At 40.3% G+C, this 23728-nt stretch overlaps 1 protein-coding gene across 1 annotated transcript in view; it reads right to left on the bottom strand.

Annotated features, from left to right (window-relative positions):
* Nucleotides 1-14247, bottom strand: part of LOC124862248 (rho GDP-dissociation inhibitor 1-like) — a 31455-nt gene extending 17208 nt beyond the window's left edge. Inside the window, exon 1 of the mRNA XM_047356065.1 lies at nt 13685-14247. Within this exon, the coding sequence (XP_047212021.1) occupies nt 13685-13757 (73 nt within the window). The 5' untranslated portion in view covers nt 13758-14247. The remainder of the gene's footprint in view (nt 1-13684) is intronic.
* Between the last annotated feature and the right edge of the window lie 9481 nt (nt 14248-23728).

The raw sequence follows: 23728 nt of genomic DNA, 5'->3' as shown, positions 1-23728 counted from the left end.
AGCACACGTGTGAGAGAAAATTTCTCCCAAACTTTGCAAAATGCAAATGAAGCTGTGTCTTTTAACTGGGCTCAGTATAAAAAAACAGTTGAAAAATATAAAATTATATTACATTTATCCTACTTTAAACCAGACACTGGTCACTTACACTGTTGCCACATAAAAACGACATGGAGAACAAAACCTTTCTTTACTGCTTGAAACAATGAGCGTTACCGTGGCCCTCCATCTGTTTCAGCCATAATTTGGGATTTAATAGTAACTGAAGGATTATGATGGGTTCTTGTAATAACACGATGAAACACATGGAACTTTAATTTTAATTGTAACCCCAACTATTTTATACAAATTAAGACATAAACACTATTAAATTGAAGGTTGTACCCCAGAGTATAGTTTATTGAGCCTCTAGCTGCTGACAAAGTTATAAAAAAAATTATTATGTAACTATATTCGCTTTTAACACACATTATTACAAAACATAGAACCAAACTGCAATTTTAGCACCATTTCTAAGATAGATTTCACAACATCTATCTACTGTATCTATCTGCTAATGTTTGCAGCTAAACCAATACATTTAGGGAAAACCAATACAGCAATCTGTTCAGCTTCAGGGGAAGTTGCAGAAAGGAAGCACTGCTCACAGGAGAGCAGAAAATTTACATGCACTCAAACACACTGACACAAAGCACATACAGGAACACAGAATATGAAGAGGTTCATCTAACCGATAACAGATTAGAAGTCAAAGAAACAATCATCAACATCCAGGTTATGGATGAATTATTCAAACTGACTTCTCCTTCTCTGTCCTCCATATTTTCGCAGGTAATTATTGGCAATAAGAGAAGACAAACCAGTTTATTTACATCTTGTTGTGATGTTGACTACTATTAGCAATACAAGCCAGTAATGTTTGTCTTTCAGTTTTAGTCATATCAGAAAAAGGAACATTTTCATGAATATATTATATATTTTACAGCATTATGTGTGCCACTGATTTAAATAGAAGCAAAATGTCAGAACTGGTAACAAATACTTTATATCAGCTACCTTTACTACATTCATTATCTGGGGCAACCACACTGGGTTCCAAAACTTGGGGTTCCTCGGCTTGCTCTGGCTATCCCAGACATCCGGTATAAGCAGGATCTTATTGTTTTTTTCACTAGAAAGAGAACTAGTTCTATTGAAAAGTTCCTTCCTTTTTATAAAAATCACAAAAATCGAAGTATCATGCTGCAGATACTGAGAAAATAGTGGAGGACCAAGTATCACTTGGTCACTGCATGACCCTACATGACAGGTGAGTAGAGGAGGATCTAATACCAATTAGATGAATACAAAATGTTTCCTGAGCCAGGCATGATGGTACTTGAGCTGACATATGTGGTAATCAGAGGATATTTTGACAGCTACTTACAATTTAAACATGAAGCAAACCAGGTGCAATATGGAGCCAATATGCTGAAAGAGCCAAATAGATAAGCAGTTAAACCATATTTATCTTTCTTCAGATAATAATCAAAAGGGAAGTACAGAGAAAAACATTTCAGGAACTCACCATTTTATGTGAATGAACAGAAAAGGAACATTTTAAGAATTATCTTTATGTGTGCTACTGCTTTAAAGAGATACACAATGTCAGAAGTACTAATAAGTAATTAACATTGCCAGCCTTCAATACAATCAATACAGCCATAGGACATTGAATTCAGGGGTTCTTGTGAGCTCCGACTTTCTCAGTCAGAATTCTGACTTAAGTGGGCTTTCTTGTTGTTTTTCAATTTGTAGCATTTAGCATTTGTAGTGAGTTGTCATCATTCCTTTTGAAAGCAAAAAAAAAATAATATTAATAATTGCATCATTTGCGTTTCAGTTTAAAATGGCACTCCCTAAAAATGTAATTAAAATGAAAATAGCAGAAGGCCAAATGAAGAGCCATGAGGGACTCCGCATGATGGTGGTGCAGACGATACCAATTAAATAAATACAAAATATTCTCAGACCCAGGTGTGATCTGATCAAAAAATGACAATGTCATTAAAACCTTTAACAATGCAGATTAAGTGACTTAAACCTGAAACAAATCACATCAGAAACGTTTTGAATTGTCTGTAGACTATTTTTTCTTTCTAATAAACATATTTTAAGATGTTTGTTAGAAACCTTACAACAGAATATTTTTTTCCAGTGCCATTGTCATTACAAAATGTGGCTTTTGCTGCATGATGTAAGCAGTGTCTTAGATGGATTTGCTTAAATCCTACTATAGACACTTCTGCCACCCCTGGCTCTGTTGCATTTGCTGGGAAGACAGGCAACAAAATGCTAGTGAATCTCGTTTCATCATGATCTGTCCTTTTCTCCAGCCCTATATGTCAGTAAAGGTGCAGCATTTAATAAGTGACATGCACTGCATTTGTTTGCATTTCATATTTTTGAAATGCCATTTTTGGATCAGTTTCTACTAGCTTTCTTTTTTTTGTTGCCTGGCAACAGCTTGAAGCCAGGATGAGTCCCATTTCTTTCCTTTTTATCAGTACAGGATTACAGGAACAAGACTGTTACTGTTGGACAAATCTTTAAGATAAACTCTGTTTCCAATCCTCATGAAGCTGCACTGCAACTTTAAACAGTTTTACATTTCATCTTCTTATCGGACTCAGGAGAAGTGAATGACTTTTAGTGTTTATCAAAATCGTAAAGAGTTGCAAAGAAATCGGGAATAACCCTCATTTAAATGACTGACATCCATGGGGCATTCTTATATACACAAAGGTTGAATTATTCTGTCAGTTTACAAATTTAAACTGCCTCCATTTACCCCTGCACTTCTCATCTTTTTGTTTCATGATTACTTTCTGTCAGCCTCCTCCTACCTTAACTCAGATAACTGTTCACTGTTTCAGAAAATGCCTTTTTCTCTTTATGTTGGGACTCTGTGGGAGTGTGCATGTGTGTTTGTGCCCTGAGTGCTGATATACAGTTTTTTTATAGTCCTTGGAGTCTCGCTGTCACCGCTTTGCTCTAATACTTTAACGAGACCTCTGAGAAAAGGTAACATGCACACTCATACACAAAAAGACACACAGCAGAAGATAAAGAGGAAGCTTTTAAGGTCTCTGTAAAGCCATTATCAGAGTTTACAATGAAAGAAAAGGCAATAAAGGAAGAATGATGAACACAGCATTCAGCATTGCAAGAGAATGTGAATGTCAGCAGGGTTTTTAGAGCCAGGCCAACTATATAATTGATGTCTCACCTGCAGCATATCTGAGGAAAGCTTCAATCTGTCAGTACTGAAGCACACCCTATCACTGCTAAGCATAAGACATGGTTTAGGGCTTACAAATAATGTTTGAGTAGTTGGCACTGATTGCATGGTATCACAATCTAGAGGTGTTTGAGTTCTGATTTTCTTTTGTGTGTATTTTGATCATCTCCCAGTTATGTTCTTTAGGTCCTTCCTCCTTCTGTGCTCATCATTGCTGGTTGTTTTTCATATTAGTTTATTCTTTTGTGTTTAGCTTCCTAGTTTATTCAAATGGAGTAAAGACGAAAATTTAATCTGGGAGACTCACCCCTCCCATAGCTTCACCCAACGGCTTCTCCGTGCGTCTCCGCGCCAACCAATCAGCTTCAAGTTTGCAATAATCCTCAGCCAATGATCCTTCAAGGCTCCACATTTAAAGTCTCCCATCCATGGATCTCTCAGCTGTCAATCGAGCTTCGACCCTCCTCCACCCCATCGCCTCCATCGGATTCTAAGTTCCATTACCATCAGGCCTCCTCTCCATCACCAGGACCAAATCCAGGGGAAGACAATTCTAATTCTAATCCTAAAACGTTCCTCAGTTCATGCATTATCAGCATTCATGTCTTCCTCTGGGGTCTGAGCGCCAAACAAATAAACATCCATTGTGTAACTTCTCTAATCGCATTTTGTGTTTCTTATTGTGATTCTCTACAGGATTGAAATGTTCTTTGTACATTTAAGGCCTGATTTACGAAAGGTTCGCATTGACATGTCTACCAGTCCGTTTAATGTGGGTTATTGGAGAAGTGTGGAGCTGCAGCCGTTTGGTCCTGCGCTCCATACTGCATGATGGCAAAGTGGAGCAGGATGAGGGAGGGGCAAGTTGGGGGCTTGGTGGGTTGTTGAGGGCCAGGGCATTGAAATAAATGCCTGTCAAATATCAAAACACTTTTTGATGGCAGAGAGGGTAATTTTTATTTTTAAATGTTGATAAATTAAGAAAACAATTGGGCTCCAGCAGAGAGGGCCCTTTTCTCATCCAGGGCAAAAGGGCAGGTGCTTAGGGGTCTATCTATGCTCATGCCTGAATGTGTCCAAACTCTTCATGATGACAGCCAGTAGCACACACAAAATCCTAATTGCAAATTTTTAAACACACGCAATTTAGCGCTCCTTAGTTGGGATCTTAGTAGATCCATTTTATAAGGTCATGAATGTATAAAAAAAATGGTACATTACTGTAAAACGTATTTTGTTTCCGACTGCAATTATCAAAATTCATAATGTGTTAATTGCAATCAAAAACACTTTTCACATTTCAGAAATTCAATTCAAGTAGTGAAGTATCATAAAAGGTTTTACAGCATGAGAAATGAAAAGTGTCTTTTAGAGCTCAAGTGAAAAAAAATAGCATGATGGTAATTTTTAGGGCGGAAAAACTAAAAATGAAAAGTTAAGCCTGCTCTCAGAAATGGGAACACAAGACCCTGGTTTTACACAAACTCCTACAAGAAACGCTATGAAACAAGAGGCTTTCGCCATTTGTGCTAATGCTACCATTTTCCAAAGCTACTGTTTTCTACGTGTCTTTGTGTCCTGCAACTGATCTAGTACCAATAAAAGAATATAAACAAATACAATTTGCAAAAGAACAACAACATGTTCAGCATTTGAAATCTAGCAGTCTAGTTTCGCTAGGAGCAAGCCGTAGTCAGCAGACACAGAAGTGGGGCACCAGAGAGGAATGGCACCTTGCTTAAAACGTACTGGTTCCTGCAGGGATCCAGTTCACTGTGTACAGTCCTTTAAATATAACTTATAGCTTATATAAAGAAATAACACAAAAGAAAAAAATCTACTGGGGTGTTGAGAAGTTTTTAAGGTGAGATTTCAAAACAGATATAAATACAAAACATTTAAATCAGGGCTGTCCAAAGTGCAACCCGTGGGCCATTTGCGGTCCCTGGTCTGATTTTATGCGACTCTTGCCTCCTATTCAAGATACAAATTTGGGCCCCCGGTACAGGTGGTTGATGAAGATAGAGAGTTTTTGTTTCAGTTACAGACAAAAATATTAACGACAGATTAAAATTATCGTCGAATAAATGTTAGGTATTTGTCTTCTAATAACCACAATATCTATTAACTTTTACTCAAAAACAGACTTTGGTACAACCTGATCTGCTTTTAATGAATTTGCTAATCTTGGCTAAATACAGAAAGAATTTTCAAAGAAAAGTGACGCAAACCCTGTTGTCATTGCTGTTAATACAAAAGAATTTGCAAACTGGATGCCTTTCTTTTAATAAGACAAACATGCAAAACTCTTTTTAGGATTTGTCAGAAAGCAATGATTTACACATTGCTTTCCTACAAATAAAATTGGATTAAATTATTTGTCTAATTTATTAATGCATGCTTAGTTTATTGTGAATCGGGTGAAAAAAAAATTACAATATAATTATTTTGTGATTTTAATAAATTGTTTTAGAAATCTTTTGGTCCACAAGTAATTTTGAGTTGATTATATTGGCCAACCTCTGGTTTAAATGAACTGGAACTCAACAGCAGTGTGCTCATTTTTAGTCTTCAGAAGTTGCAAACATTTGTTTTTATTTAATAATCTCATCAAAATGATCAAAATTCAAAAATATAAATTTCCTTTAGATTATTAAAACTGTACAGTGTCATTACAGAGTGCACACAGCAGTCTGGAACCACTTCCTTCCATTTCATAGCATCATGATGCTACGTTTCCTCTGGATTTGGTAGATGGATTTTCCTCGTGTTTTCCAACTTTCAGTCAAAACACTTTTTCTCTAACTAGAGTCTAGTGTGATGTCATTCCCAGCTCATTCAACATATCAAATGCAGCATCAGCATGTTGGTTAACGTTATTTTGCAAAACAGGTATCATCCACTAGTTACACAGACACTTGTGGTTGCACCCTAGCCTAAGCCTTGAGCCTTAGAATCAGCAATGATTTAAAAAATAAAGCATAGGACTTCCGATTTTTTGTAAATGTGGCTGACTAAGTCTAGATCAACCCGCAGCTGCAGTGGCCATGCAACAATTCTGAGAAATCCCCCGACCAAACTATTCTGAGAAAAAGGATAGTTTGATGAGCCTCAGTTCATTAAATGACGCATAGCAAGGTAGATACTGGTCTTTAATGAAAAAGCAACAAATCACTGATGAAAACAACCGTCTCATGCAAATGTGAGATGGTGTGAACATTGTGTGTATATAGTTTGCAGAACATTTACATGCTCTACTAGCACAATTCTGACTAGCCTTTAACTGAGCTCCTACATCATGTTTCTAGAACATGTTGTAGAACCTAATACTCATTAAATAAAAACAGCATTAAAAGCTGTTGCTATTCACCCAGCCACCTTTGATTTTAAGATGATGTAAGTATTCTGCAATTATGCTGTTGTTACTGTGCTCTGTGCTCTACTGAAACAGTCAGTGAGCTAAAGAAGGAAATGACTGCTTCCAACAAACAAGCAGTAGCATGTCCTCAGCTGCTCAGTCAGCCTTGATGAGACAGCAGGTTGTCTAATTGACTGACTTGATTGGTCTCGTATGTGTCTGCTCACCCACTCAGTCTCATTTATCTCCACCAGGTGATGGAGCAGAGAGGAGATAAGAAGCGGATCACTTAGGTTCTTAAACACACAGCTGACAAAGTCAACATGGGACTGAGTAAATGTTTGTAATCTGAGACTGGAAAATAGGGTAAAGATAAGTGAAGAAAGAAAAACGCAACAGATAAAATACTACAAGTTCTATTCTGCAAATAAAAGAGAAGGTAGGATATAACAATGCAAGTAGTTAATAAAGAAGAAATGAAGATGGATAGAAAAAGATGTCACTCAGCCTGTTTTCAGGATGTGATACTGGCTGTGGGGGATTGTTTTTGACGATTGACAGCTTCTAAAAAGCATCTGGCAACACACACATCAATCCTCTTTCTTTCTTCCAAATGTCCTCCGGCCATCTTCTTTCTTTTTTTTAAACAGTCTTTCTTTTTTTTCTTACCAAACCTTTCTAGAGCTCTGCCCCCTCATTCTCTTCTAGTTTCATTATTTTGCCTCTTAGTCATATCATTTATCTTCTGCTCATATCACCTCCTACGTTCAAATCAAAATCCACTGCTTCCTCTCCTTTTTTTCCAGTTTTTATCTTGCCAAGTGTCCATGATGTTATCTGATGAGGTAAAGCTACAAAATGAAATAAAAAAACACCAAAAAGATTGCAATGGCATTTAGTTTAACTTTTGAAGAAACAGACAAAACAGCAGATATTGTTTTTCACATCTCTGGTGATTAATAGATGAATAGATTTGCACCACTGCTTGATATGTCTTAAACACCCATTACTCAATTGACTGCAGTATTTGCCAAAGCAAATGTTTGTAGATGATTAGGGTATATATTACACTCACATGTAAGTATGGGAGAGTAAGATTTCATTGCACAAGATAGAAATTGATTAAAGCTGCAGCCAATCAGTTTCTTCTCTTACCGAGTATGTTGGGATATCTAAAAGAATGTGTTTTACATGTGGCTAGATGTGAAAAACTGGAGTGACATTTATATCAACTCCTGTCCATTGCTAATGATGTGCTCTATTTTTAATAGAGCATGCGTGTTAGGATGAATGTCATAAAAAATTCCCAGAGTAAGTTACTTCCACCGTGGCATAATTGTTGCTAATTCCTTTTTAAATAATGATCATTTGAGCATCATTGGCTGAAAGTTTAACGCTTTGTACACAGACATAGAGTGCATGCAGATGTAAATGAATCTTCATCATTGCACAAACAGAGCATCTGCATAGAATAAAAGGAGATTAAATAACTTTTGTTATTTAATCTCCTTTTATTCTATTTAATGTCATCAGCAGGTTGAAACAGTGATACAGAGAAACTGGAAGAGTCACAGAACGGCATAGAAGTGGACATCCTTTGGTGACGTCCCACACTGATGATCGCTTCATTGTGAACAATGCCCTGTGGAACCAGTTCATGAACGCCAGTCAACTCCAGGGATGTGAAAGGCACCCAAGTGTCACGTTAGACCATTTGAAACCCATGTACATCAGTGTTTGTGTGCTAGAGGACCTGCAAAGGTATCTGACCACACCACCACACACAGGTTTCATCGTCCTCCATGGACCAGAGAGCATTTACGATGGATGAGCGACCCTGTTTTGTTTATTCCTTTGCACTTCCCTCCCCAGGAGCAAATGAAATAAGGTTATAGTCTAGAGGTTTAGGTTTATAAATGTATTTATATTGTATACAGGATCCTATACTTAGTTTTATTATGGCCCTGAACAGAAGCCCATAATAAAGCAGAGTTTTCTGACACTGTCTATAAGGCCTGACTATCCTGTCACCCACCATCCCTCATAGAGAGTTTTGGTTACCTTTTGGGGTGACCCACCCCTAGATGAGTTTTAGCTTTGTATCCTTATCTTCTAACCAAGATTCACTGCCTGTTTTCAGTCTGAATATTATTGCAGAATATTATTGATTACACACCTCACCAGGTGCTGTAGAGCCAATAACATCAGATATCAGAAGGCCAACGAGATCCACACACTTTGACAGGCAGGAGGGTGTCTTTTTTTCTAAATGAAATATATAATGGAGTGGAGAGGTTGTCTTGATAGAGAACACAGATTCTGCCTCCCTCCAGGTCAACTCCAGGAATATTTCCAGTTTTTCGAGGTTCAACAGAGATACTATGCCCGTATTTGTCATGTAAGTGAAATGTAGGAGTTTGCCTACAGAACTGTAGGCAGGCTCACCATGGGCATGGAAATAATAATAAGAATTTGGTACCTAAGTTTGAAAGTTGTAAAGTTGTAAATTTGAGTTGAATTTGAGGTAAACCTCCATCTTTATTATTCCATCCACTTTTGTGGAATACACCTGTACCAGTAGCAGCAAAACAGCCCCTCAGCATAATGCTACCACCACCATGCTTGACATCTGATACAGTGTTCTTAGGTTTGAAAGCTTCACCTTGCGTTGCCGTCGTCGTCTTCCGCTTATCCGGGACCGGGTCGCGGGGGCAGCAGACTCAGCAGAGACACCCAGACGTCCCTCTCCCCAGACACCTCCTCCAGCTCCTCCGGGGGGAGCCTAAGCCGTTCCCAGGCCAGCCGAGAGACATGGTCCCTCCAGCGTCCCCTGGGCCGTCCCCTGGGCCTCCTCCTGGTGGGACGTGCCTCGAACACCTCCCGAGGAAGGCATCCAGGAGGCATCCGGTATAGATGCCCGAGCCACCTCAACTGGCTCCTCTCGATGTGGAGGAGCAGCGGCTGTACCCCGAGCCCCTCCCGGATGGCCGAGCTCCTCACCCTATCTCTAAGGGAGTGCCCGGCCACCTTACAGAGGAAGCTCATTTCAGCTGCTTGTATCCGGGATCTTGTTCTTTCGGTCATGACCCAAAGTTCATGGCCATAGGTGAGTGTAGGAACGTAGACCGACCGGTAAATCGAGAGCTTCACTTTTCAGCTCAGCGCTCTCTTCACCACAACGGACCGGCACAGCGCCCCCATTACTGTGGCAGCCGCACCGATCCGTCTGTCGATCTCCCGCTCTTCCCTCACTCGTGAACAAGACCCCGAGATACTTAAACTACTCAACTTGAGGCAGGAACTCCCCTTCAACCTGAAGAGGACAAGCCACCCTTTTCCGGTCGAGAACCATGGCCTCGGACTTGGAGGAGCTGATCCTCATCCTAACCATTTCACACTCAGCTGCGAACCGCCCCAGCGTATGCTGTAGGTCTTGGCTAGAGGGGGCCAGCAGGACCACGTCATCTGCAAAAAGAAGAGACGAAATCTTCTGGTCCCCAAACCAGACGCCCTCCTTCCCTTGGCTGCGCCTAGAAATCCTGTCCATAAAAGTTATGAAAAGGACCGGTGACAAAGGGCAGCCCTGCCGGAGTCCAACATGCACCGGGAACAGGTCCAACATAGTGCTGGCAATGTGAACCAAACTCCTGCTCCGCTCATACAGAGACCGGATGGCCCCTAATAAAGGGCCCCCGACTCCATACTCCTGGAGCACCCCCCACAGGGCATCACGAGGGACACAGTCGAATGCTTTCTCCAGGTCCACAAAACACATGTAGACCGGTTGGGCAAACTCCCATGAACCCTTGAGTACCTTGTCGAGGGTATAGAACTGGTCCAGTGTTCCACGGCCGGGACGAAAACCACACTGCTTCTCCTGAAGCCGAGGTTCGACTATCGGCCCGACTCTCCTCTCCAATACCCTGGCATAGGCCTTACCAGGGAGGCTGAGGAGTGTGATCCCCCTGTAGTTGGAACACACCCTACAGTCACACTTCTTATGAAGGGGGACCACCACCCCTGTCTGCCAGTCCAGAGGCACTGTCCCCGACCACCACCCAATGTTGGGTCAGCCCCACAACATCCAGAGACTTAAGGTACTCAGGGTGGCTCTCATCCACCCCCGAAGCCTTGCCACCGCAGAGCTTTTTAACCACCTCGGTGACTTCAGCCTGGGTGATGAAAGAGTCCAACCCCGAGTCCCCAGCCTCTGTTTCCACCAGGGAATGCGTGATGGCAGGATTGAGGAGATCCTCGAAGTACTCCTTCCATCACCCAATAATGTCCCCAGTTGAGGTCAGCAGCCTCCCACCCCCACTGTAAACAGTGTTGGCAAAGCACTGCTTCCCCCACCTGAGGCGCCAGACGGTTTGCCAGAATCGCTTCGAGGCCAACCGGTAGTCCTTCTCCATGGCCTCACCAAACTCCTCCCAGGCCCGAGTTTTTGCCTCTGCCACAGCCCGGGCCGCAGCACGCTCTTGGCCTCACGGTACCCATCAGCCCCCTCAGGAGTCCCACAAGCCAACCACAGCCGATAGGACTCCTTCTTCAGCTTGACAGCGTCCCTTATTGCTGGTGTCCACCACCGGGTTCGGGAATTGCCACTGCGACAGGCAGCATCAACAATAGATGTGGAGAACATGGTCCACTCGGACTCTATGTCTCCAACATTCCCCGGAATCTGGTCAAAGCTCTCCCGGAGGTGGGAGTTGAATACATCCCTGGCCAAGGGCTCCGCCAGACGTTCCCAGCAGACCCTCACTATGTGCTTGGGCCTGCCAAGTGTGTCCGGCTTTATCCTCCTCCAGCGGATCCAACGCACCACCAGGTGGTGATCAGTGGACAGCTCAGCCCCTCTCTTCACCCGAGTGTCCAAAACATGCGGCCGAAGGTCTGATGATACGACAACAAAGTCGATCATTGACCTCCTGCCTAGGGTGTCCTGGTGCCAAGTGCACTGATGGATACCCTTATGTTTGAACATGGTGTTCATCATGGACAATCCGTGACTAGCACAGAAGTCCAGTAACAAAACACCACTCGGATTCAGATCGGGGAGGCCATTCCTCCCAATCACACCTTTCCAGGTGTCATTGTCGTTTCCCACATGGGCGTTGAAGTCCCCCAGCAGAGTAATGGAGTCCCCTGGAGGGGCACTATCCAGCACCCCTGACAGGGACGCCAAGAAGGCCGGGTACTCCGCACTACCGCTCGCCACGTAGGCCGAAACGACAGTCAGAGACCTCTCCCCAACCCGAAGGCGTAGGGATGCGACCCTCTCATCCACCGGGGTAAACCCCAACACAAGACAGCTGAGCTGGGGGGCAACAAGCAAACGCACCCTAGTCCGCCACCTCTCCCCGTGGGCCACTCCAGAGTAGAAGAGAGTCCAGCCCCTCGAGGAGATGGGTTCCATCTATTCAAAATCCTTTCTGCTATCATGGCCAAATAGCTCAGTCCTTTTTCTCATCTGATGATAACTGGAAGGAAAGCTGTTTTTCCATGGGGGCAGCTGTTGGTTTTGGAGCAGACTCTCAGATCTTTGTCAGCACCATTTCAGTCTAAGATAAGTTACTTCACTGTGGACAGTGGCACTTGTGCTTTAGCATCTTATAATTTATGATTGGTTTGAGCCTTGGTGGTTGCTAGGTTGTTCTTGACCACCAGTTACCTTTTACCTGTAAGGTGACATTTGGGTCAGATGGCTGAAACATGCAGTCAATTAGGTGTTCCAACATGATTTTGATCCTAATCATATAATAAAACTGGCTTTGAAAAGAACTAAGCAGGCAAGCATTAAGCTTCTGGAAAGGAGTCGACCTCAACCTTGTTGAGAATTTATGGGTTTTGCTTAAAAGCCATTTGGTTCCTGGAAGCCAAGAAATTATGAACTCTACCGATTTTGTCAAGAAGAGCTGTCAGATATTTAGCCAGCATTGGCTACAAAAAAGAACATTTTGGGGTTGAATGTATATCTTTGAGATCATGTTATGTTATATATGTTTAGATTTGAATTGGTGACAATTAGGGACAATCCTCAATAAATGTAGATTTATGCACCAGATGTTATAATTCATTAAGGTTATTGGTCGTATTATTATTCAAGTCTGGAAGAAAAGTTTAAAATAAATGACATTCAAGCTCATGGTGAGTGCATGTAAGCTTTTAACCAGCTCTGTACATCAAAATACACATTATATTGGTTGTAGTAAACATAACAGAATAATTAAGTTTTGTTAATGTGCTTTCAAGCACTATGAGCCTTCTGTTCAAAGCATGTCCTAAAAAGCCAGATTGCACTACAATATCGCTCTCTCTTTACATCACCAAAAGGACTGGAGAACCCTCACTCCAGGGAAGAGGTGGAATTGGATTTACTATAAAAGGGACATTTTAAATTGAGTCTACCTCGCACCAAGGTTAGTGCGCAGTAATAGTTGCAACTTCATCTACTTTGATAACTCATGACATTTGTTTTTCAATTAATTCCCACTTATATAGAGATCCCTCACCCTTATTCAACAATCTCTTGTCAAAGGACCTCATCTTACTCCTTTTTCTTTGTAATTGCTTTAAAGGATCAAAAGTCACACTGTCACACTCCAGATCTATGTTAGAGGGGGGAACCCCGGCATTATTTCTCCATCTGCTACTCTCAGGAACTGCTGCAGTATATCACATAAACACACACACCCAGGAGAACACACAAGCAGCTTCCTTGTGTTGAGTGTATTGCAAACACAGAAGGAGGAATAATCATTAGATGTGACAGCAGATGTTGGTGACATCATTTGACTCCTGCATATGCTGTATCAGCATGCTTACACACATGTTTTTATTATAAAATGCCAAATTTTAAATAAAAGAATTAAGAGGGTCAGGATGCTTTTGACTGATGGCTTTCAATGGTTAATTTTGGCAAACATAAAACTGTCCACACCCTTTTGAAGCAATCCAAACAAAAATAAAATGACATTATGGAAGCAAAGCAAATGCAGTTAAATTCATTTAGTCGTTAGAATTAGAGTAACTTATTCTTGCCTCACCTCTGTAGCACATGGTCAGCCACAGCAGCTCCAGCACCTGACCCCCGAACTCACACACATCCAAACCCAGCATGGTTCCTCTCTGCACTGTAGATGGCTGAACTGGAGAACCGAGGGACCTCCACAGGTAGCAGCAACGTGGGAGAGAAAGAATGGAGAAACGAAGAGCATCCAAAGAAGTCTCAGCAACAGGGTCAGGCGAGCATTTCTTCCCCAGAGAGCATCAATAAATTTGCTTGTAGTTGGAGAGGGTGGGCAAAAAGTGAAAGAGAAAAAAGGGAGCAGTGTGTGGGAAACAGCGACAATGAAGCACTGAGGGTATCCTTGGGTGTGGGTGTGGATGTGTGAGTTGGAGAGAGTGAAGAGGGAGGGAGAGACGGAGGAATGATGAGGTGGAAGCAGCAGACATGAGAATCAGCTGGCTCTGTCTGCTGCTTTTTCTTTCTCTATCTGAAGTTCATTGGGTAAAACGAAGAAATCTAAAGGCTTCAACACAATCAGGTGTAGTTTTGTTTTTATTTTGACATTTGTTCTTGCAGCAGCCTCTGAGAGGAAGGCAGATGCTGGTTTTGCCGGCAGAGCTGTCTGCAGCTGTGTGTGTGTGTGTGCTGCACTCAGACGTTGCCTATCGATTCGCAGACAAGCAGCGAACCCCTCCCTCCACTCCTCGTGTCATCAGCCCAGCGACTGCAATGAGCTCATCCTTTACCCCCCCCTCCTCCCTTCAAGTCTTTCTCTCCCTCCACTCCCTAGTTCACTCCTCGCATTGCTTTTTTTTCTTTCTCCACATCTCACCTCTTCCAAACTCTCAGTCATGCCTTTTTGCATATCTGCGTTGGTTTCCACTTTTTCTGCTTCTCCTGTGTGGTTCACTCTCTCCACCATACATCCATCACTGTGTCGTGCCCCCTCTCTGCATCTATACCTCATATTTCCTCCCTTCCAGCTCCTTGTCTTCATCCTCTACATTATCTCTCTCTGTCTTCGGTGACCACACCCTATCAACAACTACGTCTCTCATTGGTTTTCCCTTTTTCCTCTTTTAATGTCAAATTACTTTCTCTCTCTTCACATTCCGCTCTCCTTCTTCTCTTAAGACAACCCAGGAGAAATGAAAGAGGTTGTAGTACTGTTGAATACAAAATGTGGTTGCTCACCCAGTTGACAACCAGACGCTCCTTTTCACACATGTCTGCACACACATGCCTCATTAATTCATCATTCAGAGGTTATCCAGCTGTCATGTAGGATGCCAAGGGAGGTAGATCCCCAGTCTCACTTAGGCTCTAGCAGACAGCAGTAGGATGTAGGGTTCTTCATGGATACCCCTTAATCTTTTTCCCATTTTGTCACATTAAAGCCAGAAACTTATAATTTTTGGGGTTTTGTTGTGTGATGAGACCAAAACAAAGAACCACATAATTGTTAAATGGTAGCAACATGATAAAAAGTATTTTGGGGTCCACCAACATTCAGCATCTACAGGCTGAAATGTTTGCCTATTCTTCCTTGCAAAATAACTCAGGCTCAGTAAGATTGGAAGCAGAGCATATGTGAACATCGTGTGATTGGGCCATTCTAACACGTAATTATGCTTTGATCTAAACCATTCAATGGCAGCCCTCAGGGTTACCATCCTGCTGGAAGGTGAACCTCCGTCTCAGTCTTGGTGATGGACTAAACACAGCTATGTGAGACATTCAAAGCTATGAATATCATTTTATAACCTAACTCTGCTTTTAACTACTTCCCACCTCTCTGCGGTGTTTCTTTGTCTTCGTGATGCTGTTTGTTCACAAATGCTCTCTATCAAACCTCTGAAGCCTTCACAGAACAGCTGGATTTATACTGAGAGTAAATTACACACACGTGGACTCTATTTACTTTTGAAGGCAAGTGGTTTTACTAATTTCCAGTAAGGGGAATTAAACAAATGGGGCTAAATACATATACACAATGCACTTATTAAATTTCTATTTAGAAAACCATGAATCATATTTTTACCCTTTACAAGTAGTCACATCTTTGTGTTGGTTTAACACAGAAAATCTATTAATCAAAATGTGTGGTATTAGCATGACCAAATAAGAAAAAGTTTACCCAGTGTGAATACTTTTGCAATGCAGCGTATAAACATACATGCTGCATGTACTTCAAATAACTCTAATATGTTCTAAAGAGAAAAATGTTTTGACAAATCCCATATCCTTGGTTAGATGGAAAAATGAATGAATGGATGTGCAACTTAGACAGACCCCCAAATGTGACATTATCTCCCTATCAAGTCACCTCTGGTAAGCCTATATCGTGTTTTGCAACAGAATAACTCCGGTTTTTATTTATAGACTCAGTCTAAGACCATAAAGAGATAGATTATTTCCTCTGTGACAAGTTTAAGTTTTAATTACACGGTAAATAATGGGTGATGCAGAGTGCACGGTGAAGCAATAGTTGGCCCTGCTGCCTGGAAGCAAGAAGGCTCTTTCAGCAGGGGCTTAAATAATCTTTTATTCATACATGGTTCCTGCTTCCTCCCAGAGTCCTGTTTGGTTAATTAGACTGTAAATTATCCTTAGCTATGAGTGTGTGCATGCATGGTTGTTTGTGCTGTGTGCCTTTGTGTTGTCCTGTGAACCTTGGGAACCTATAAAAGGTGTACCACGCCTCTCGTCTAATGACAGCTGGAGTTACGCATCAGTGACCTTATAGGTTCTTTGAATTGCCTTTTGGTTGGCAAGGTGTCAGGTATTTAAAACCTTCTGGGTTATACTAGCAATGTCAAAAACAAGCGGATTTACCCACGTTTTCAGATAGGAATTCACTATAATCAGCATGTACAATATTTTTTGCCTTTATCAGTAAATAAGCACCAGCTGTTTGACACATGTATAGAATCAGCAGCATGCATGATGTTTTGGTCTGTTAGTTTTTTATTACTCTACTACACCTACTGGTAATCTTTTAGTCATGTAGAAATGTAGATCCCTCCAAGAACAGTGATTGACCTGGTCAGTGATTTTGGACTTCTATAATTTTGAACACACACGACATTGTACAAATAAACAATTAATTCCAACCTGGTTAAATATGGACCGCAACACACCAGCATCTTCCTGTTTTCAACTGTGAGAGTTGGTTTTGTTATAAATTGTACAAAAACAGAAGTTCCCTTCTGACCTCCAGAGATAGTAAGCTAGGGGAATGTCTCTTAAGAATATTCATCTATTCAGAACAGTATTGTCACTACTGTGGACTGCTCTCCTCAAAGCATTGCCATGGTAACTCAATCCTCTGAGATGTTTCTGCTACCTGTCAATACCCAATAAGAAGTGCTGCCTGCTGTCATATTCATAATGTTTTTAAATGATGCTTGAGGAAGATTTGCGCTGATTAATATATCTACGATGTCATAATGTTGCCTTTATGTTTTGCTTCCTGTCAGCCTGTTTTCCTCGTGAACTCAACAGAAGCTTTCAGGTTGGATTGGTAAGGATAAGGGATTAAGATAGAGGGCATGCATACAATATACACATTACTTCACCGTGAAGTGCACACATAGCAAAAACAAAACAACACTGTGTGCAACATGCAGATTGTTCTAAAGAAATATGTATTTCTAAAATAAGAACAGCAGACACAGATTTATATTCTAAATACATTTTTTGTTTCTTCTAATGTCACACTTCATGTCCATATAAAAATTAGCTTTTGGATCTAAATGATTTTAGTCAGACTGAGTTAATATTCCTCTGTTTACACATAGTGATTGCCCTCCTCAGCTAGTTTCCCTGGGGAGATGCTCTAAAGTGATTACATTCATTTTACATTATGAAAACATAAATCAGCAGAAGCTGTGGGTCCCAGCGGGGTTATTGAGATCTATAAAACATGTGCTTTAACATGCCAACTACAGATGGTGATATAAAGAGTGGCCCCCCAGGGTTTATTATTCACCACGTTTCTCTTTAAACAGGAAAACTCAGACAAAATACTAAGCAGGATGATTTAATGGACTTTTGTTTTCATAACACTATAAGATGACCTCATTTAGGTTAGTCTAGAGTCAAGACTTTTATGTTGGAATTACAGTTGTCTTAAAATTGTTTGAAATGTAAAATGTTTTGCCAGTTGTCAGCATGGTCAGCCAGGATGTTAAGGCCTTTTAAATCCTAAATCAGCCTTTTTGTCCCTAAATGATCAGAGGAGTGAATGAAGGTTACTTCATATTTTTCTTCAAATTAATCTTTCTAAACATACAAATTAGCTGTACAAAGTTAAAAGAAAAATTGTATAATTCTTTGCTAGTGGAAAATCCCAAAAGTCTTAATAATCTTTTTGGATCTTTCAATAAAACAGCAGTAAAATGAACTGTAAATTAACAGAGGAAATGCAAACCTGCCGCATCATGATCCAGCCTTAACGTGGCTTCACAAACCAATGTCACATGGGTTTGCAGGTTTAATCTCCATTGATTTGGTGCCGTAAATTTCCATTAGGCGCTACGTGAGCTATGGTAATTGCTTTTTATCTCAAACATGCACACACACAATCAGAATGTAAGCAATAAATTTGGGCTGCATGCATAAGCAGGGTCCTAATGGTTTTCTAAGAGCATATAGTGTGGAGAAAGGCACTTCTTTGTTTATGTAGAAAGTATGACCCAACTCATCAGTATGAATCAAACACAAGCTCAATACCACCCTAGAAATCAGAATTTATTTTCCATTCATCCTTTGTTTTCCCTATTTCACCTTCCTGTTAAGGTCCATATGTTTGATACAAACAAGAGTTATTGGACTCTTTCCCCTAAAACTTGTGATCTACAAGTATTGACAAAATTAATTTAGGACCCTTCATATTGCAGCACCAGTACATGCTTTATCATTAGAGCAGCCTTAACCTTGCACATATTAAATCCTATATGGATAAATACATCACTCAGACTAAAATGCCTGCAAAACAACAATTTTATGCCATTGTCTGCAAAAACAGCTAGGGTTACAAATAGATGGGGGAATTCCCAATAAGTTTTCCATTGGAAGTCAAGTTGGAAAATTTAGGAAATATTCTGAGTTGGAAACCTTCCATTGATTCCAAATCAGTGGGCTTTTCTGGGGGAATTAACTTTAAATTTGAGGTCGTTTAAAGATACGGTATAATAGGGATTCTAGAAATTATCCGTGCATGTGATGGAGCAAGGCATTATGTGTGTATGGGGGCATGGCTTGCAGTAAGCAGTGTCCATGTGACTGAGGAATTAGAGACAAGCTCAGGTGAACAAACTAGTTGCTTTGGTTCAAGATGTTTCTAAAATATATTTTGTCCTATTATTTTTAAAATCCCAGTTAAGGGCCATCCTTTAATATTTGAAATTTCAATTATTTGAGTTAATTTTCACAAATTCCCATTAATTCTAATGGAAAGTTGAAACTTAGAAAACTGCTGGAATATTTTAACCAGAAAAACAGCACTTATTGATCTGGGATCCCCATAAAGGCGTTTTGAAATGATTTTGTTTAGGTTTAGGGATTCGAGTATGAGAGATGCATAGAAAGCAGCTGAAATGTTTGCAAAATTTTACAGTTTTTAGGGTAAATCACTAAATTTATTAAATTAGGAGCTATAAATGGTAAATGGCCTGCACTTGTATAGCACTTCAGCAGGCAAGGTTGGTGACGTTTCTTCCCCAATGACGCAACGACTGAGACAGACAGAGCAGGGCTTCAAACCGGCAACCCACCAGTTACAGGATGAACTGCTACTACCCCTGCCACCGTCGCTGTAACTTCTTCTGTAAGTTTTGTCAACACATGATTAACTGGAATCACAGGAAAATATGGCAAAATATCAATGAGACATATTAAAACAAAGAGGAAACATGCTAACATTAGGCTAGTTCCTAAACAAACTGCACTGAAAAAAAAACATACATTTTAGTATTGGATAAGGATAACTTGAGTACCAAAAAGCAGTTTTCAAATGATGATTCAATTCATTAGGGGAAAAAGTTTATCCACACCGGCCTGGCCAACTACACTTAATAAAAATATAAACACAGGACTTGTTTTTCATGAGCTGAACCGAAAGATCTAAGACTTTTTCTATGTACACAGAAGGTCTGTTTCTCTCAAATATTGTTCAGAAATCTGTGATAGTGAGAACATCTCCATTGTCGAGATAATCCCTCCACCTCACAGGTGTGGCATATTAGGATGCTGATGAGACAGCTTGATTATAGCAAAGGTGCGCCTTAGGCTGGCCCCAATAAAAGGCAATCAATTCAGTTCAAAAATACTTTATTAATCCCAAAGGGAAATTAAATGTTGTTGTAGCTCATTATGAAGGTTTCTTCAAAGAGCCGTTGTAGATGCTGATGGCTGTGGGCAGGAAGGATCTCCTGTAGCGCTCCGTCTTACAGCAGATCTGAACAAGCCTCTGACTGAAGACACTGTTGTTGTAGGACAGTCTCATGAAGAGGATGCTCAGAGTTCTCCATAATGTTCTTCATTTTATGAAGAATCCGTCTTTCCACAATGATCTCCAGAGGTTCCAGAGGAGTCCTCAGAACAGAGCCAGCCTTCTTTATCAGCTTGTTGAGCTTTTTTAAGTCCCTGGTTCTGATGCTGCTTCCCCAGCAAATGATGGCAGAAGAGATCACACTTTCCACAACAGACTTATAGAAGATATGCAGCATCTTGCTGCAAACACCAAAGGACCTAAGCTTCCTCAAGAAGTACAGTCTGCTCTGTCCCTTCTTGTAGATGGCTTCACAGTTGCATCTCCACTCTAGTCTGTTGTCCAGGTGAACACAGAGGTATTTATACTCCTCCACCACCTCCACCTCCTCTCCCATGATAGAAATAGTTTTCGACTTATTCCTGTTTCTCTTAAAATCTACAATCATCTCCTTTGTTTTAGTCACGTTCAAGATGAGATGATTGTTTCCACACCATGCCACAAAGCGGTCCACCACCTTCCTGTACTCAGCTTCTTGTCCATCTCTGATCCACCCCACAACTGCAGAATCATCCGAGTATTTCTGCAGATGACAGGAGTCATGAAAACCAGTCAGTATTTGGTGTGATCACCACTGGCCCCACACAGTGCAACATGTCTCCTTCCCATAGAGTTGATTAGGTTGTCTATGTGATTGTCACTGCTGGATGTGAAACTAACTTTTTGTGTCTGCTAACATGTTTTTAAACTGATCTTTGAAATGTACACAGAAAGAGTCAAAAATATACACAATTCAACCATTTTCACTTCAGTTATTTAGCTCTTTAATAAACTGAATCCCATTATTAGAACATCATTTTAATAACATACAGTGATGGGATGCGTCACTTTCTCCAGGGATGCACTGGGAGTCAGTCTGAAACACTGGCTTTACTCTGGATTTAAAATCTTACTGAAAGTGCCTGAATATTATAGTACAGAGTTATGTTGTGTAGTAGCCTACCCGTTGTTTGGATTATATTTCGGACTTTTCGCACACCTAGACACTGGATGACAGGAGCTCTCTACTACTGTCATCTTCTCTGTCAACGTAGGATGCAGAAGAGAAACAGGTAAGCAGCATAGTAGATCCAGCATGTTTGTTGTAGCAACAAGAGGAGAACAAATTGGCAAAAGGCCTGGCACTCTTCCTTTGTCACACACTTTCTGTTTGGTCTGACATTTAAGATGGTTAGTTTTGTCATTTAAGCACAAATAAATCACTTTCTTTTTCAAATACCAAAAAAGGACATTGATATGTGAACATTTCTTAATAAAGAACCAATTATTTAACAGTGTGGCCTGATTTGTTACATGACTGTAGCCAGCTGTCTTGGTTGACAAATTACACCTAATCTACTATTAGAGATATTTGGTAACAATGTACTATGACTAGACAGCTTCTGCATCACTGCTCCTTTTAACAGATTAACAGATGGAGAATTAGATAAGAAGGACTGAGTCTGAACTATATTGATTTACAACAACAGCCTCCAGCACAATGTTTTTATCAGACACTGACCGCTACTGCATGATCAAAGTGGAAACACAAACAGACAAGTGACAAGAAAACATGGCACTGTCATTTGTTGCCAAATGGCAGAATTCAGTTACTCCTTAGAATCAGAATCAGCTTAGATTTACCAAGTTTGTGCCCACAAACGAGGAATTTGACTTTGGTTACACTTTGCTCTCAATGAGGACATTTTCAATGTAAAATGGGAAGTAAAAATAAAAGCTTTTAAAAAAAAGTATATATAGTGTTTTGCAAAAGAGAAATGTATAGTTAAATTAGTGTAAATATGCATGATGTTGATCTGGGTACTCTGACTGTTTAGTGTTTCTCATAGAGACAGCCTGGGGGAGGAAACTGCCTATGTGGCGATAGGTTTTTGCAAACAGTGCTCTGCAGCCCTGACCTGAAGATAAAAGGACAGAGGCTGCCATCTTGGATGTTGATCCAAGATTAAGAGTGACCCCAGATAAAAAAGCCCATAACATAAAGAAGCATGGGAGGGGTGTAGTATGCTCAGTTTTAAATAATATCCTTCAGTTCTTGGGTCCCTGGTAAAGATGTGCACAAAAGCCTTAAGATCAACTGTTTTTATGGAGACGAGTCATCTCTGCAGTTTTCTAAACGAGTTTGTCACTGTCTCAGGAGTTAAACACTTTTAAATGGTTTCTCTGACTGTAGATATGAGCTAGATTAATATGAGTACATCAACACACCTGAATAAGATTTTCTCATCTTTCCTATTTTGAACAGACATTTACATTTATTTTATATATTTATATGGATTGTTATAAAAAATTATGACTATAAGGATTTCTCTGGCCATTTTCATATATTAATTTATTCATTTAATTTTAATAAAACTGATTGTTTGAATGGAGATTAGGTCAGATTTGATAGCTCCACCAGTGTTCTGACTCACCTGCTTTGAAGCAAAATGTTTTGCTTGCCATTGAAACTCTTCTCATACTTCAAATGACTTTTTATTTGAAATTTTGATTTTAAAAAAAGAGTCAACAACACGCTGAAGATTCTACAAATATATGAAAATTAAGATAATCTTCTATGGTTTTCAAGCTATGACACACAGGTGGTACTTGTGCTCTCTCTAGTGGTATGATGGGTTTTAAAAAGATTCTCTATGAACAAATAGATTATCCTTTTTAAGGGTAATTTTTAATTAATACTTGAATTTCAAAATATTTAATTAGTAGTTATGGAAAGACCTGTATTGGATTTAGAAGTATAGGCTATAGTATAGGCAAGATGTGGATACATCTGTGTGGTGGACCTTAAGGGTTCCAGCTGCAGTCCACACCTTGTGAATCACCCCCAAACTCTGGAATGGGCTATTCTTTACAATTTTCCTAAAGCTATAGGTATCTGTTGCTTATGCCCCCCTTTTAACCACACTTTTTCCTTCCACTAAACATTTCATTGCTAGAATATAGCCAGCTTCTTTTGCAGTGACCTTTTGTGGACATTACATTTCTGACTTAAAATCTGTATTTTAAATGTTCTTATGGAATAATCAAATTTTCTGGAAAAGGAATTTTGGGAATTCATCACCTGTAAACAATATTCGTCAATGTTAATAGAAGTAATCACTTGAACTATATCCCACGGAGTGTAATGAATCAATGAGTTTCACTTTTGAAATCTTAACTTTTTAATGCTTACTGTTTACGGTCTCCAATAAAAATGTACAAGTAACTTTTGTAATGGATACTTTCCAACTTTATTATTAAATCACAAAAGGCGTTTTTATGTTCTATAGAATAGGATGACAAAGAAAAGAAAAATCAATGGTCAGTCATTTTCTACCGCTTATTCCATAGTGGGTCACGGGGGAGCTGGTGCCTATCTCCAGCAGTCTATTGGCAAGAGGCAGGGTACACCCTGGACAGATCACCAGTCCACAGGGCAACACACAAACAACCATGCACACACTCATTCATACACCTAAGGGCAATTTAGAGTGACCAATTAACCTAACAGGCATGTCTTTGGACTGTGGGAGGAAGCCAGAGTACCCG

This window comes from Girardinichthys multiradiatus, chromosome X, assembly GCF_021462225.1.
Source record: "Girardinichthys multiradiatus isolate DD_20200921_A chromosome X, DD_fGirMul_XY1, whole genome shotgun sequence".
Lineage (NCBI taxonomy): Eukaryota > Metazoa > Chordata > Actinopteri > Cyprinodontiformes > Goodeidae > Girardinichthys > Girardinichthys multiradiatus.
The sequence above is the reverse complement of the archived record's forward strand: the minus strand, read 5'-3'. Positions and strand labels throughout refer to the sequence as shown.